We start from the raw sequence: 17,721 nt of genomic DNA, 5'->3' as shown, positions 1-17,721 counted from the left end.
GAAGAGAGTCACATGACGGGTGATAAACAACAACAGTCGGACGCTGATAAAGTTGATAAGAGGAGTGTATAAAAGTGACTCAACAGAGGATGGTACCATAACGCCTCAGGTCGTCAGGGTAACCGGAGTGAGGAGTTTGGCACGAGGCACAGAGAGTCAGTTACAGTAGTTTGTGTCGTGAGTTTTGGAGAAAATGAGCATCAGTAGAAATGCAAACGCAGATTTATACAGTGAACGTGTGTCCGGGGACATCGAGGGAAACGAAACTACACCTTTATTATCAAATGTAAGTACTGAAACAGCTTCTTCACCGCTAAGAGTCAGAAATTCAGTCTAAATGTTTGAACCTCTGGAATAAGCAGCAGTAACTTTTTTGTCATGCACAGAGAAACTACTGTTGAACTAAGTTGTCTGACTTGTCATATTGCTGATCATGACTGAAATCACGTGCTTTTCAGCTGTTCGGCTTCCTCTCTCCTTTCTGCCTCTGTCAGCACTTATAGGGGAAATCCAATATTTTTATTTCCCCAAAAAATAGCGAAGTAATAATCAACTTGACAAGATATGTCCCATTAATTGCAGAAATTAGTGAAAGGTGACAAGACAATAGCCTGAAAATCAGTTTTAAAAAGAGAGACAGGCTGAGAAAAATGAAATCATTACAAAACTATGAAATAACCAGGGAAAAATAGCAAACCATATTAACAAGAATTGTTATTGTATCTTTAAAATAAATAAAGGTTAAAGGTTAAATTTAAAAGAAACACAGAGCACTTTTCTGTACTTGTAGCATGTAAACTCCTCTGCAGTTGTTAAACATTTCCAAATTCTCAACATCAGTAAAGATGACATAACCCTGGTTATGTAAGTACCAGCCACATCCCAATCAAGACATGCACTGCTCATCATTGACTGTGATAGTGTTTTGAGTTGGTCATTTTAACACTAGTGATTGATTCAATGAGTTTTTTTGTTTAAGATTCAAAAAGTTTTATTTGACGGCTTCCAGTCAGGCATTGAAAATGTCTCCAAGTTTCAGTAAATTCATGTTTTCAAAAATATTGATTTATCTTTCTTAATGTATTTAATGCTTATTTACGTATATTCTGCAGTACTGATACACCTGCTTGGCTTTCTCGCTCTCTTCCTTAAATTATAATATTTAATACAATACCATTCTGCTGCTATGTGCTACTAACAAAGCCAAGAAAAGTCATCGTTGTCAATTAGAATTTTAACTTGTGTGCCCTTAAAGTCAAATTTTCCCTGTGATATACGACATACTATATAAATATTGATTTTTAAAAATATTTTAATTGATATTTTTTCACCATATTATATCATTGTTAGATTCCAGTAGAGAAAATGGTTCAGATTTACGATGGCTTTTTTAGCACATCCTATACTTTTACTGTGAAAATTCTAATTTTGGGTGGTTTTTCTCTTCCATATTCTTCACATCACATATTCTGATAATAGACACATGCAGAGGAGTGTGGATCAATGTCGAGTTTCTGTAGAGCCTCTTCATCAGTGGTGATGAGTGATCTGAGTGTGTTGGTGGATTCCTACACTGATCAATCAGGGTCATTCACACCCACTCAAAAAGGAAGCGGTGACAGCGGAAACATCTTTGCATTGTCTTAATGACTCATTACACATGGTAAAGATCAGAGGATTCAGCCTTTAATCTAGATTGATCCCATCAACAATCTGAAACAAATCTGCGATGTAAAGTAGATCAGGATACAGGTGAGATAAGCAGTGACAGGGAGATGCTTGAACTCCACTGTGACCCTTAACAGGTATGAGCAGGTGATGAATGCAGCTTTAGAGGTACATTACTGAAACAATTAAGCAAATTAATGACAAAATAGAAAAAAAACATCCTGATTATATGACATCTGAAGAGAGTAAAGACTCAATAATAATAAAAAATAAACAATAAAAATAAATAAATAAGTTCATTAATTCAAAGTTGCATCAAGTAAACACAAGTAGATGCACAAGTAAACTATCTGTAGGGTAGGTTTTTTTTTTAAGCTTTTCAGTTAATAAAGATAAAATTAATTCATTAATTAATCAATCAGTTCATAAATTAACTGTTGTATCAATGATAGTGGTGAGCTGGGGTACTGTAATAGTAACAGCCGATGAACTACTACTACTAATAATAATACATGACAACAATAATAAATGAAATTTATAAATAAATTAACAAAATAATTAAAATTAAGTAATAATAGAAGAAAGGATAGAGATAACAGTGGAATTGTAATAATGATAATGTTGAGAAGAAATCAAGAAAAAAAAGTTAAAAGTATAGTATAATATTATTATATAACACAATAGTTCATATTTATTTTAAAAGTCACATTCTTAGCACTGTATATTCAAATTTGTGTCAATTTGCTGCATGACAGTTTCACACAGCATCCAGTCTACATTTACATAAATGGCTGTGTGATATGGAGAAAATCCAATATTATAATTTTTTAAAATTTATTAAATACCTTAAAATATTGTAGTGTTGAGTATTGGTGCTTTCACAAAATATTAACACTATCAGATTTTTAATAAATAATCATTTGTAATGTTGATATAATAAATAAGCAGGTAAGGACAAGTATTAAAACAGCTGTAACAGTCTGATGAGTTCAGAAAATCACTTTACTGTAATGCTGCCTTTAAAACCAGGAAAAGAGAACGCGAATGATATCCAAAATCTACGAGGATATCTGATCTCATATCACAATATTGATATAATACTGATACATTGCACAGCACTTTCTCCATCAGGTGTCATGCTTTACTTCCTGTCTTCCTGCACTGTAACGCAGGGTGAATCTGATTCGGCGGCCTGCAGGTCAATCCGAGCTTGTTGTGACACTGACACCAGAGTTGCCACTCGTTCTCTCCAGGATATCCCCTATTAGAGAGGTCAAGCAGTTTGGGCAGCTCCCCTTATCCTGAGCTCAGGCAGCTGTCCCACCGCCAGCAGCTCAAATCCCAGCCCATCCATTCCCATTTCCATCCCCTGATCCTGCATGCCTCTGCAGTGTCGTTTCATGACATCCATCATCAGGGCCCGCCAGTTGTTCTTAATACTGTCAGGAGCAATTCTCGTAAAGCTCTTACAAAAATAATCTGCTTTCTTCTGCTCCTTTGTCTTCACACTCATTATTTTACCTTTTTATATCCGCATGTGATATCTGTGCTGTGTGTGCAGGGGTCAGCGCAGACCAGAGCCAAAGGAGCCTCCTTCGCCTCCTCCGTGTTTAACCTCATGAACGCCATCATGGGCAGCGGTATACTCGGATTAGCTTATGCTATGGCCAACACTGGAATAGTTGGTTTTTGGTAAGAATGCTCTCACTACACCGTCTGCCATATCTTCTGTTTAACCCTTTGACACCTGAGTAAATTGGTAAAAATATGGGGAAGGGGCACTAAACAACTCAACAAGACATGGCCCAAAAATAAGTAGGAAATAAGTTTAAAAAAAAAAATGAATGTAATAAAAGTATTTATTTTATATACTGTAGAAGATTTTTTTAGGTCATTTTCTTGTCACATTACTGATTTCTTGCAACTTTCTTGAGACATTTCTTGCCAGGCTGCTCATTTTGCATGTTTTAAAAAGAAATCAAACTAATCTGCTCAGGTTTCAAAGGGTTAAATAGCTTGTGAAAGGCGTCCGAACACAGCACTAGAAAACTGATGTTAATCCGGGTTTCAAATGGATAAATATCTGACCCAAATACAACTACATGTACACTAAGTTCTACTCTTTGTACCTTTTCTCCACAGTATCCTGTTAGTACTGGTGTCCAGCCTGGCTGCGTACTCTATACATCTCCTTCTGACGCTATGTGACCAAACAGGTGAGAGACTTACAATCAATACACAATCTAACTTTTGACTTTTCACAATCTAACTTCACTTCCCCGCTTGTTTATCTCAATTAGATTAGTGTTCAGGGAAGCAGCAGATGTAGTACTATCTCTTTGTGTCTTTATTTCCTTCCTAAGTGAATCAGGTGATGGGTTAATAATGTTTAAAATTTTCAAAGGAGCAACAATTTAAGATAAATAGAGATAACAGTTGGTCTTTGTTTATCAATGATCACCCAGTGATTGGTAAGAGACTCCTGAAGGTAGTGACATCCTATCCTAATGTTTGATCAACTTTTAAAGGGAACTCCAATCAAATTCACACTTTAAAGTGTTTGTCAGGCCTTGGGGAGTACTACTGCGTGCGTGTGCATGTGCGTGTGTGTGCGTGTGTGCGTGCGTGTGTGTGTGTGTGTGTGTGTAAAAAGTCTTTTGTGGTTCCAGAGAGAGGGTTGCAGCATTATTGAAATGCTGCATTGTTGTATGAAATAGTTGAAGGTTACAGTTATCATTACATTTGCTTGTCTACAAAGCTTGTCGCATGACAAAAAAGAAAACTATTACTGACTTTTTTAATAACAAAATTGAACACTGATCTGAACACATAGTTAGATAGTTACACTATAAACTAGTTAAATGCAGTTTTCTGTCAATACTCTTTTTTTTTTTTAAATCAACTGAAACAAATCCCAGAGTAAAATTTTGCAGTCTTTCAAGATGTATTTGTCAATCAAATTGACATTAGGCTTGGGCGGTATCAATGTATTACAATAGACAGTGTATTTAAAAATCCTGAGGGTATGACTGTGTGGTCGGGATAACGTTACAGGTCTCGAAAACAAGAGCAATGTCTCTGTTTCTGTTTGGGAGTATTGCTATATATAACATTGTCTTGCAGTGTCTTCTTTAAACAAAAAACACTTTTACCAGCTGCATGATTTTATTCCACAAATCATCTCTGTTCAGTCATGTGTCAGCATCAGATGCTGTAACAAGTGTCATCAGGTCCTCTAGCAAAAAGGGCAATAATTTCATATCTATTTATTATTCTGTGGGCCATAAGCATTTCAACCCAGCAAGTTATCTAAATAGGCTAATTAATTACGTTAGAAACACAACACTGTATACAATACAATGTGATTCATACTACAATAATTATGCAATCATTTGCAAGTATTTCAGCATTACACAAATTTAGCCACTTCTCGCGTAACCCACCCAAATCTACATCAAACTGTTAGCTGTCAAGTTGCACACGACAACATTTCAGGTTCTGCTGTATCAGTTTTGGTCCTTTCTGTTTTAAACTGTCCGTCATGATGTTACAGGAGTGCAATGCTGGATCTGTGGTGCATTGTTTTAGTAGTGGAGTGGGTCTGATAGTTTTGTATTTGACTTTCTTAGGTATTAATTCATATGAAGAGCTTGGAGGAAGAGCCTTGCAGAAACCAGGAAAAGTAAGTGTTGTCTTTTGGATTATTTTGCCCGGTCAAAAAAAAAAGTGAGTTCCCTCAGTTATATTTCCCTCAGATATCGAGGTGTACAGACATGGAATGATATTACATGATGATTATTATATTTAATTCATGATGTTTAATTATTTTCATATATATATATATATATATATATATATATATATATATATATATATATATATATATATACATATATATATATATATATTATATATATATATATATATATATATATATATATATATACATATTTCCATTTTTCCGTTCCACTTTGTTTTGTGTTGTATGTAATTCTTGGTTTTTGTTGGATTAATGTTGACTCACTGGTTATTTTTGTTGTTGTCATTTATGTTAACTTAGTAGGTTTTTGTTTGTTTTTGCTTTGCTTTTGTTATTGTTGTTGTTTTCAAGTTGAAGAGGTTCATTTGTATAAGCCTCTGGCTTCTTGACCTCTCCTGATACATTTTGTTTTTTGTTTATTTTATTCAACTGGATTTTATGCAGTTTTTAATTGTGTACAAACAAACTATGCTAAAACTAAACATGACAAGAAGAGATTTTCACACGAACCTCCTTTTCAAATTTCTTTTTAGGTTCTGGTTGGAATTTCTATTCTTATCCAAAACATTGGTGGTAAGTCAGCTCCCATTTCACTCTACAGTTACATACACTTCTTTTGACATGTCGGACATAAACCGATTTTGTGGGGTTTTTTTGTAAGTAAAGTGTTGAAGGGGCCAGACTCTGGCCAGTGTATTTTGGAGGCAGACAGTGCCTCCTGCTGGTGACCCGAAGCCCCTGCGCTCACTCCCTCCCTCCTTCCTGTGAGTCTATTATCTGGACTCCCTGATAACCTCTGACCCCGTAGCCGCTGTCCTCTCTGCCCGCTCCCCTGGGCCTGAAACCTGACTTCTTGTCTAATTGATCACTGATGGTAAACCCACCCAGTGTTGAGTAACCTAATGGGACCCCTCCCTTAATCCCCCCACCCACACACACTTCTCTCTCTCTCTCTGCCATCTCTGCTCGTCCCTCAGCCACAGACAGTGGAGAGCTGAGGTGATCGCTCCTCCACAGTCATTAGTGACACGGCTGAGTGGATTACTGCCGTGCCCTCTGGTATGTTTGTGGTTTTCCCAGCATGGGGCAGTATGTGTGAGAGTGTGAGAGCCAGCACTCCAGCATGCATCACTCTCCACCCCGGGCCCCTTTTATAAGAGTGCAATTAGCCTCACTCTGGGTAAACATTCATCTGTACTGCCAAAGGCTGATGGGCCAATTGACCTTAATTACTGACCAGCCCAGGGCTCTCACAGCCAGCCTGTCCCCTCACTCTTTAATGAAATGAAAGTGGCTCTGTCTTATGTTGAACACACTCTCCCACTGTTCACTGACCACACACAGAAGGCTTACATCAGTTTTCCTTGAATTTTTTATTTTTTTCATATACATGCTTATTATAAAAACATGTTTTCCTACCATTTGGCCAATAACAATCCTTTTTCTTCACTCAAGGGCCTTTTTTTGTTTAGAGACGTAAGTACCAGGAATTCCCATGAAAGTGTCGTGCTTACAGCAGGGATACTCAACTTGCTTTGCTTGCGGGCCACTTTTGCAAAATGACAGGAGGCCAGGGGCCAGTTGTAGCAGCCCAATATGTCTAGGACTTAAGGACATTCTAGGATTTCAGGATGTTTCTGGGACTTTAAGACTTTTCTAGGACTTAAGAACATTTCAAGGATTTTATAAATTTTTTTTAGGATTTTTGGAGCTTTCTGGGATTTTAGCACGTTTCTAGGATTTTAGGACATTAGGGGCTTAGTTAGGACTTCTGTCAGTAGGTGTGGGAGATCCTCCACTGGCACTTTTTTTATAAACAAGCTCTAATTTCATGCTGTTTTATGCAAGCTCTAATTTCAGGCTGTTTTATGCCCTTTGGCACCTTATGTATACTAAAAGTACAAGAACAATTCCTATTGGGGACCAAATTTGGCCCGCAGGCCATAAGTTGAGTATCACTGGTTTACAGTAACCAACTGCATGAAACTAAACCATTGCACCATGCCTGTTGTGTGATCCCTGACAATGTGTCTTTGTGTGGTTGAAAAGTTTTTTTGTGGCTTGTTTAAATTGCAGGGAAACTTTTGAGCTAAAAACACTAAATCAGCTGCCCCAGAATAACCTCATTGACAGATTTTAGTGCTTATAAATGGCATTTGCAGAGTGTCCTTGCGTCTGTGTGGGCTCAAGGGTTATTGGAGGAATTTTCTTTTATAAACAAATACAGGATCTGAGGGATTATGGTCTAGGCTTATTTAGCGGCGAGTGCTAGACCTGCCCTTGAGCAAAGAGGTCCCGGCTAACTCTGGCTCTGCCTGGCTTCGCAGATGTAAACCCCTTTACATTATCTCCCTTTATGACTGAAAACACGCTGCAACTGAATCAGACAGAAACATCCTCCATCTCCTTCCATTTTCGTCCCGATGTTTTTGGCAGTGTTGGATGAAGCCACACTTGAATAAAAGTATAGAAAACTATCTGATAATTACTGTACTTAAGTATAGAAAGTAGTTTTATTATATTAAATGTACTTAGTAGTATTGAAGAAGTATTGAAAGTTAAAGTAAAAGTAAATGCTGATTTCTTGGAAACATATGTCCATTCAAAATGGAGCGTACATTACACTTGAATAAAAAGGTCTCTTTTTACAGCTTAAAGGATTTAAAGAACAAAATCCAGTTTTTCCTTCCCTTTTATTTGTTTATTCATACGCTCATCCCTCCATCCTCCCCTATTTTGTAGTAAGTAACTAAAATAATTTTGGGAAAATGTAGTGGAGTGAAAGTATACATTTTATTAAGGGTATGTAGTAGGGTAAAGGTAAAACAGAAATATAAAAACAAAAGTTAAGTACAGATACTCCTAAAAATACTTAAGTACCTTTTAACACAGTATTGCTACTTCATCACATTACACTACTGGTTATTGGGGGCTTGTATGACCCTCAGGAAGTGACCCCGATCCCCTCTCTGACTGGCTGTCCATTGGAAGGAGCCCATCGGAGGCTGATAATATCCTGTTTCCTCGTGAGGTGGAGCAGTGGGAGAAATACCTGGATTAGCGTCAGAGATCATTATTGTTAGCATTCCTCCCCCCGCTTGCACCTCTCCATCCTGGCTGCTACTCCGGTCTCCAGCAGTTGGAAGATCTGCATAATGTCTGCTCCTCTGCACCGAGGGCTTTACCAGTGATCCCCTTGAGCTGCTTGCCCCACCCATCTGCATTAACTCAGAGCCGTGGTTCCCTCTCCACCCTGCCTTCCATTTCCCCGTGCTGGAAAACACACACCACCCTTGCACAGCAATTTAGGATTGCTTTCAGCAACACAGAGTCATCTGCTATGTTTGTGATCTAGTATTTCTTTTTTTCCTCTCTTCCCTCAGCCATGTCATCCTATTTGTTCATCCTGAAGTCGGAGCTTCCTGCAACCATCAAAAGCTTCATGAGCTCAGCCAATGAAGGGTGGGTACATCAGCTCTCTTCCTCGCCAATAAGGAAATTTGGTTCAAAATCTGTCACAGCTGCGGGTTAAAACCGAACCATTCTTTTAGATTAGCTGCACTAAGATAACGAATGAGTCAGCCCTGTTCCCATGATGTTGTAGATTATACCTTTGGCCTTCAAATAAGTCAAATTTGACACCACAAAGCTACACAAACTGGAATTAACAGAGCAATGAGAAACGTATGAATAATGTGGTGGATGAAGATCTCTCACCAAACCACATACACTACTAATGTCTGTGAGCAACTGGAGGGAAACTGGCCCAGAGGAAATGTATTTACGGCGGAGAGCCATACATCACCCATCATGAGCAGGCCGTGTCTTTCATTGGCCTACATGGACCAGCCTTACAGAGACGTCGCGGGCCAAGAATGTAACTTCTATCACTTTATTATTGGCCACACTGGTTTAAGCGAGAGTTGTAGCTGCTCTCGGCCCAATCCGTCAACATCTGAATCTTCCCCACACAGCTGCTTTGTATTAGTGCTCTCCTTTCACCCCCAAATCTCTCGCACATGTTCCCCGGAATCAGACTGATACAAGGGGATATCAGTTTTGCCATTCTAATTACAGCTCACTGCTGAGGGAAACAAAACATTTCTGTTAATGAGCGGCTTTTGGGATGTTAACAGACGTACACTCGATCCCATCAAAGCCCTAATGAACGAGTTGTTTTATATTAAACAGAGTTTCTTTTTTCTGGTTCATTTATCATAATGCGGCAGAGCAAAAACACAGTTGCGCTCAGTCTTTTCAGTCTCTGTCTTTGCTAATGGACTCTGCGTACAGCACAAGCTTGAGGTGCTTAAATAACTTGAATTTGGCATTAAAGTATTGCAATACCTTGAAAATCAGACATTTTTTAACTTGGTTCTTTAAGAAACAAGTACTTGGAAAAAAATGAAATAAATAAATGGTTTTATATTATTCTAAAAATATTTTTAACCAGGAAGCAGAGAACAGCCATGCTTGCTGTTATTTTTTTAATGCTGTATGTGTGATATGAGCTGCGTCCTGCTCGCTTGGCACTTTTTTTGTCCTTTTGTCCGTTTCTAGGATTTAAGGACATTCCTGGGATTTGAGGAGGTTTCTTGGATTTCAGGATGTTTCAAGGACTTTAGGACATTTGTAGGATTTTAGGACATTTCAGTACATTATCCTGTTTTTTGTCTTTTGCCAATTACATGCCTTAACTGAGCAAATTGGTTATGTAACTCTGGAAACATGAGTTTGCTCCCTTTATGAATCTTCGCAACTCTCTGGCAAGAGAAGGTTGTGGAGAAAACAATTTCAGCTTGAATAACAAAAACTAATGCTTGAGAAACTATTTGAAAGTCCTTGAATTTGACTTTCTCCTGTTTGTACGGACCCTTGTTTTAAGTTTCACCCATCGTGTTTTAGTACAGCTGTGGATTTGGGTTTTTGCTGCGTTTGCCAGATTTACACTGATCTTCAACACTATGTGAGATTGACTCATTGGCAGTCATACTCCAGTCTTAACTGAGAGCTATCCTGCATCTTGTTATACCGTGAAATGTGGAACATTTCATGGGTCTTCTAGGTATCCTGCGTCTTTACAGTAAGCCTCGAGCCTCCTGAGTGGATCCTGGTGGTGGTGGAGATTTTTATACGTCCCTGTGTGTGCGTAACGTTGTGTAAAAGTGGAGAGGGGGGTTAGTGAAGCTGCGGTCGGGTGCTTCAGCTAAACTTAGGTTATAGTAGAAGTGATTGAACAGGAGAGAGTCAGGGTCAGATCGGAGGTCTCCCTGACATCCAGTTACAGGGCAGAAAACGGCGTAGACGCGGAGACAAATCCATCAGCGCCTATGGTAACGCCACAGCTGTGAAACTGCCAAACAAGGGTCAGTGGGTGTTGATGTGGTCAGAGCAAGTGCTGCTGACTGTGGGAGCCTCATAAAGAGTGGTGGAGCCAGTCCCTCATGACCCCACGCTGCGGTCCAACACACTGCAGCACCCTTCCCATCCGACCCCGACCCCAGTGGAGCCAGCATGCCTTCCACATGTGTCACCTCGTACACTGCCCCTCCTCCTCCTCCTCCTCCTCCTCGAGCTCCCCAATCCCGTATAAACCGCCAAGGCTATCCCTCAGCAAAGGAAAATATTATTCCCCCTCTCTAAAACCCAGCAAGTGAAATGTGGTCTCATCTGACGGAGCGACACAACGTTTGCATGTGAATTACATAATTGTTATGGTTTGCAAGAACTAAAGCCCTTAATTCGTACCACATGATGAATCTGTCGCTCTGTATTTGAGCACGAAATGGAGACAAATTTCCAGAGTTGGTCCGTTTTAAGGCGCTGAAGATTCATCTGTCGCCCCTGACAATGCAGGAAAGATTACTTGATTCAGCATTTAAAAATTCATGTCCCCATGTTTTTTCCAGACCTGTCTGGTATGAAGACGGCAGATTGCTTCTGATCCTTGCCACACTTAGTGTTGTTCTACCTCTGGCAATGTTGCCTAAAATTGGTAAGTATATATAGATCTAATCTTGATTTACTGCCCCGACTGATTTGAATTGTTGTTTCTCACCAGATCTTTCTCTCACCTGTACAGGCTTCCTGGGCTACACCAGCAGCATCGCCTTTTTCTTCATGCTGTATTTTGCAGTTGTGGTAAGGTTATTGTTGATTGTTTTGATTGCTTGATTGATTGATATCTTTATTTCAAACATGTAAAATACAACAATTACAGTAAAAACATTAACAACAAAAAGAGAAAAAGAAAGACATAATAAATTCCATCAGTGTAGATGAGTGAAAATGAGTAAGAAGAAGCATAAACATAACAGGAAATATAAACTTAGTCCAAATATATACCTTAAAAAACATTTTTTGTATGACTCTGCACCAGTGACAGCTGTGGCCTGAAGCGTGATGTTTTTTTCTGTCCGTACGTCCGTCTGTCTCAATCTCAAAAAAACATCTCAAGTATTCAAATTCAAATTCAAATTTAAATTCAAATTCAAATTTGGCACAAACATCCACTCCTCAGTCTGTCACCCTGTTAAAATCAGAGCATGGCTTCTACGTAGCCTCAGGGAACCGGGGTTTGAACACTGAACGTAATAGGAATAATAAATGTGTTGCACTGCATTCCCTTTTTTGCAATGTCTGATAGATTTGTAGTGTTTGCAGTATGGTTTTGTTGATTGGTTGAATGTTTTTTTGTATTTAAGTATATTTTTTAAGACAAATTTGCAATTTTTTTCTGAAGATAACAAGAAATTAAATCAAATTATTCAACATCACACCTCAACAACACTTCTGTGCAGCAACTTCCATATTTGAAGCACCGTCTACTGTCATGGCTACATATGTGTCTGGACAGAGATGGATGTAAACTCTGCTTTGACTGGTTGCCGGAGGCATACAACCATGAAGCTGTTATTTCAGTTTTTTCAACCTTCTGTTGTTGACTTGTTGTGTCGTCTGCTCTCCAGGTTGTGATAAAGAAATGGTCCATCCCCTGCCCACTGCCTCACAACGTAACAACACTCTCAGCTGCCTTTCAGGTAAAAACAACCCCAGTTTCTTTCTGTTAGTGTCCACGTTAACACAGACACACACATAAGATACTGCAGGTCTGAGGTAGGTAGTTTGGACCTGACGGTCATGGTCATAGGATTATGAGGAAAACCCAGGAGACTGAGTTTACTGATTATGTCGGCTCTGGCTGATGAGGACCAGAGAAGGCTGCAGAGAGCTGTGTATGGTGAATGGTGCCAGTCCTGAGGGGAAGGAAGCTCAGGTGACCTTGTATCAGTCTGGAAATGACCTCTGCCCTTTAGGAATTACACAGACCGGAGTATGGCCTCAGACCTGGCACAGTTTACTCAGATGGTTGTTTTCCTTTTAACTCCAAAGCCAGGAGATGGAATCTAGCTTCATGTTTCTTCCATTTGCAGCACTGCAGAAGTCATCTCCTCTCAGAAATAACACACTCTCTCTTCTCTCCTTTTTTTCTCCAGATATCAAATTCCTCTGACTCAGAATGTATACCCAAACTCTTCATCGTCTCCAGTAAGGTACGTGTGTGAAAACAGACTTTTTTCCTCTGAGCTGCACATGCAGAAGCCATGAGGTGGCAGTGAGAAGTTGTTATGTCTGCTGGTGACAAGTCACACCCTCTTCCTCAGTTTGGGCTGAATTTGTGAGGATGTCCAGCTGTCACTCATATTTATGTTACACGTAAAGACCATATGTACGTGCAGAATTAAACCAAGCACATATTTGGTCCAGATGTTTAAACCATAGACTGTATTAAAGAAGTGGACACTGTTACATCACCCATCGCTTTGTGGACTACCATTTTGAAACCTCCAGTTCTGCATTTTGGCAGTCACCATCTTGATTTTTGGAAGCCAGAATTGACCAAATTTGGCTGAGAGGGTACCTCTATTCTGATTGGCAGGTCACTGAGGTAGCCGCTTGTCTATGACAAAGTAGCCACGCCCTAAAACATACCCTGCTTTACGTCTTTTCTCTTTAAATAGGACTATATAATGAAGTTGGTGAATTTTCTCATTGACTTTTATACAATTGGCCTTCTTTTTGCAATGAGTGGCCATTAGAAACAATAACGTTTAAGACACTCCATATTGGCTTTACTGAGTCCATTTTTCTTATATACGGTCTATGGTTTAAACACAACTTGAAAATGTTTGCAAGAAGATCCTATACAGTTATGAATTACACAGTATTTAGTAATGTATATTTCCATCTGCTGAATAAATTTACTCAGTAAATTTCACACTTAAACTTTGTATCATCACATTCTGCAGCCCAGATAGTAATTACCAGTAGTGGATGAAGTATCTGAAGGCCGTACTTGAGAAAATGACTTTGGTAGAGTTTGAAGTCCTCTGTTAGTATACTACTCGAGTAAAAGTCTCAATGTATCTGATATTGACTGTACCTTTGCATCAAGTGTCATTTTTATCATATTAAGTAAGTACTGAAAGTGAAAGTACAAATAAATGCTGTTAAGGTTGTAAAAGAAAACTTCTGAGCTTCAGGTCTGACACACTGCACTGGAGCAGTCGCCATATATGTACTTATCACGTCTTCGTCTCTTTGAGTCATTACTGGCCCTCTCTTTTGTTGGATGCCTTTTGCTGCTTCCATCATAAAGTCTGTCTCATTATCGAGTGGAATTCTACTCATGTAGACACCAGCATGTAGCGTTTGATTAAAATGCAGCCTGTACTTCACTAAAATCGAAACGTATCTGCGGCTCTGAGAGCTGTTGTGTGCACTGATTGATTAACCTATGATCTAACTTGCCAAACCCTCCGATTTTAATTTCTAGCAACATAGTAACAAAAATGTTTAGGGCAAATGTTCCGCAGTAAACGTGTACATTTTTTTTAGGAGATGTAGTGGAGTAAAAGCGACAGTTGACAGAAATTTAAAAACTTTATTTAAGTACCATAACAAAGTATAATTTTTTTTGTTACGTAACACTACTACGACAAAAACCCACCTGCCCCCTCACTCCTGCGTAACAGTGTAAGCTGATAAGTTGTGAATGACGGCTGTGCTCCGACTGATGTGTGTTACAGAGCGGTTACGCCATCCCCACCATGGCCTTCTCCTTCCTGTGCCACACGGCTATTCTGCCAATCTACTGCGAACTGGACCGGTCAGTACTGCAGTCTCTCACCTTTACTGTTAAAATCACCGAATCAGTTCTCCACCAGCCAAGTAAACATTCACTGAATGTGTCCTTGTGTCTTTCAGACCCTCTAAGGCCAAGATGCAGAACATTACAAATGTCAGTATTAGCCTCAGCTTCACTGTGTACGTTGTTTCTGCGCTGTTTGGCTACCTCACCTTCTACGGTAAGCCTGCAGTGACACACTTAACTGAAACTTATCACTGTAAATACTTTTCCGAGCCCTGTCATATCAGTGTGCATTGTTCCCTCACTCCGTGCTTGTCTCCTCTCGTAGCTCATGTGGACTCTGAGCTGTTGCTTGGCTACGACAAGGTTCTGCCTCATGACATCATGGTGATGGTGGTCCGACTGGCCATCCTGTTCTCCGTGTTGTTGACTGTGCCCCTCATTCTCTTCCCTGTGAGTACACCATGCACAAGTATCAAACAGTATCCGGATTATAATAGTTAACTAAAACTAAACTAAAATAGGTGTGAAAAAATAAAAATCAACTAAAATAAAAATAAAAGCTAGACTTTAGAAACAAAATGACAAACTGACATGACAATTTGTACCAAATAAAATAAAAATATACAGGAAATGTCTTTAGTTTTAGTCTTTGTCAACTTTGTTTGATTGTCAACACACAAGTTTGAGGATGCATTGGTGTGTATGTTTATTGAGACTGGGATGTTTGCTGTATTTGTTTTTATTAATACTTCTGAGCATGTTAAATCTTAACCCTGACAAATACCCCACATATTATAAAATGTGTGTATTTATGGTGCTGGTCACAGTGTCTTATGTTGGTAAAATGTGTCATCTGGCCTATATTTATCAGTTTTCAGTAAATTATATCCTATGGAATGATATTTATGCAAGCAGCTTAATTATATCCTATGAACCCATATTTGTAACTTTTTGACTATTTTTTTCATATATATGTAGATTTTTTTCCTTTCATTCTTTTTCTTTTTTATAATTTGCAACTCCAGTATTACTAGGTCAAATATTTTTTTTATAATGAAAAAAAAAGAAAATGTAATAAAAGTAATCACAAAAGATTAAAACTGATACTAAAAATAATAACAACTAAACTAAAAGTAAATTGTAAAAAAAAAAAAACTGAAATGACCAAACAAACTGAAACCAAGTGACACTGAACCAATTTGAAACAAAATTCAAAAACAAAATAAAACACAAACTAATGAAAAAAAATCATAATATAACTGTAACTGGATTTATTACTAAATTCAATGAAATAAATTTTTGTTTTTAAATATTTCCGCTTTTTAATGGTTCTTAAGTTTATCACTAAAAAAACATTATTATTGGTTATTAGAGGTAGATTTGTTTTTCTTTTTTACTGTCATTTGTGAATTTATATTTATTGTCAATGATTAATTTCATATGAAGTGAATGTCTGCATATTTGTTAAGCTCTTGTTTTGCCATTGGAAATAGATTAACCCTTTAACTCCTACCAACAACTTCTTCCTTCCAGTCCTACGACACCACAGTTTTTTTTTATATCTTTTGTGAGTATTTTTGTTTAGACTGATCTTTGATTATGTGTACTTTCCAGGCCCGTAAAGCTGCATCCTTGCTGCTGTTTGGATTTCGTCCTTTCTCCTGGCTGATCCACATCACTTCAACTGTAATCATCCTGAGTGTGGTGCTGCTGCTGGCCATCTTTGTGCCTGATATCAGTCATGTGTTTGGAGTCGTTGGTAAGTGATGTTTTTAATATAATGGGAAAAACTTGTTTTGTTTGATATTTTGCTATTTATTAATTATATAATGATATTTTTTTTTATTGTAGAACCACAATAATTTTGCTTAACTGTAACCTTTGACCCCATTCTTTACAGCAGACATTAAAAGCAGCCAAGCTCTCAGCCAAGACGTCAATATTTCACCGTTATTGATCGTGAGAGCTAAAATCACAGAATCTACTTATACATAATTAATGATGCAGGCCGGCTCGAACAGCTTATGAAGCTGCTATAGACACATGCCGTGGGCTGTCTGTGCATTTCATGTAACTTTCCTCTTTCTTTTCGTAGGATCGACAACATCCACCTGTCTGATGTTTGTTTACCCCGGCATTTTCTACCTCAAGATAAACGGGGCACCCCTCAGATCCTGTAACTCCATTGGGGTAACTAAACATTGAAATATATGCAAATTTTGGGAAGGATTTTGACCATTTCCTTGTAAGTAATGATACTAACTTTGTTGCTTCTCCTTTTTGTGTCTTAAGGCTGTGCTCCTGGTGATCTTTGGTCTCATGATAGGAATCCTGAGCTTCGTTACCATCGCTCTCACGTGGGTTCTTGCCTACTAACCCCTTTCCTGTGCTAAGCACAAAAGCAGACAAAGGGAAAAGTGTGCCAAAAAAATAGCGGTAAGAGCGGATAAAAAAAGGGAACAGAAAGATGCTTATCAGCATCACTTTATTATTATTATTTATGGCGAGGTCGTGTTCTCAACAGTAGACTCGTATTTGTTTTTATAACTCTGAAATATAGACCAAACGCAGCACGAGCCAAACGAAGCGAGGACTTTTATTTTTTTATTTTTTAAAAAACATTTTATTTGCTGACTTTTAGACAATACCAGGGTAAATCTTTACTTTTTTTTATGTACCTGGAAAAAAAAGTTTATTGTGTCAGAACGCTAAAAGAAAGTGTAAAGTAAATTGCCCATTATTTTCGAGTTCATTTTATGTACTTGTTTTATATTTTTACTGTCTGAAAGCCCTTTGTATTGCTCTGTGTGGATGATCATGCACCTTATGTAAACCCGTCTGTTCGCATTTTAAAATGCTGCAGGCCAAGTCTTAATTTCGTAAATGTGTCACATTTACAGTTTTCTCAAACGTTGTTTATAGAAGATTTTCACAGTTTTGCATACACAATCACTAGTTCTCATTAATTGTATTCACACAACTCAACATGGTTTATTTAACACTTTGTTTTGGGGGGATTTTTCTTGTCAACTTGTTTTTATTGTTGAATACGTGTATTGATTTTCCAAACCTCAGGTAGTGTTTCTGCTGCTACTCAACAGTGCCTTGGCCTTTTAATAAAAGGGAAATTGCTTTTGCA

At 38.3% G+C, this 17,721-nt stretch overlaps 1 protein-coding gene across 1 annotated transcript; it reads left to right on the top strand.

Moving 5' to 3' along the window:
• Positions 1-21: 21 nt before the first annotated feature.
• slc38a6 (solute carrier family 38 member 6) lies at positions 22-17,721 on the top strand. Its single transcript, XM_042501422.1, has 16 exons — positions 22-286; positions 3,230-3,360; positions 3,811-3,884; positions 5,298-5,350; positions 5,962-6,001; positions 8,812-8,890; positions 11,338-11,423; positions 11,511-11,569; positions 12,397-12,468; positions 12,925-12,981; positions 14,518-14,597; positions 14,696-14,796; positions 14,908-15,032; positions 16,197-16,341; positions 16,678-16,772; positions 16,875-17,721. The coding sequence occupies exons 1-16, from the start codon at positions 194-196 to the stop codon at positions 16,956-16,958; spliced, it is 1,374 nt and encodes a 457-aa protein (XP_042357356.1). The 5' UTR covers positions 22-193; the 3' UTR covers positions 16,959-17,721.

This window comes from Plectropomus leopardus, chromosome 14, assembly GCF_008729295.1.
Source record: "Plectropomus leopardus isolate mb chromosome 14, YSFRI_Pleo_2.0, whole genome shotgun sequence".
Classification (NCBI taxonomy): Eukaryota; Metazoa; Chordata; class Actinopteri; order Perciformes; family Serranidae; genus Plectropomus; species Plectropomus leopardus.
The sequence above is the reverse complement of the archived record's forward strand: the minus strand, read 5'-3'. Positions and strand labels throughout refer to the sequence as shown.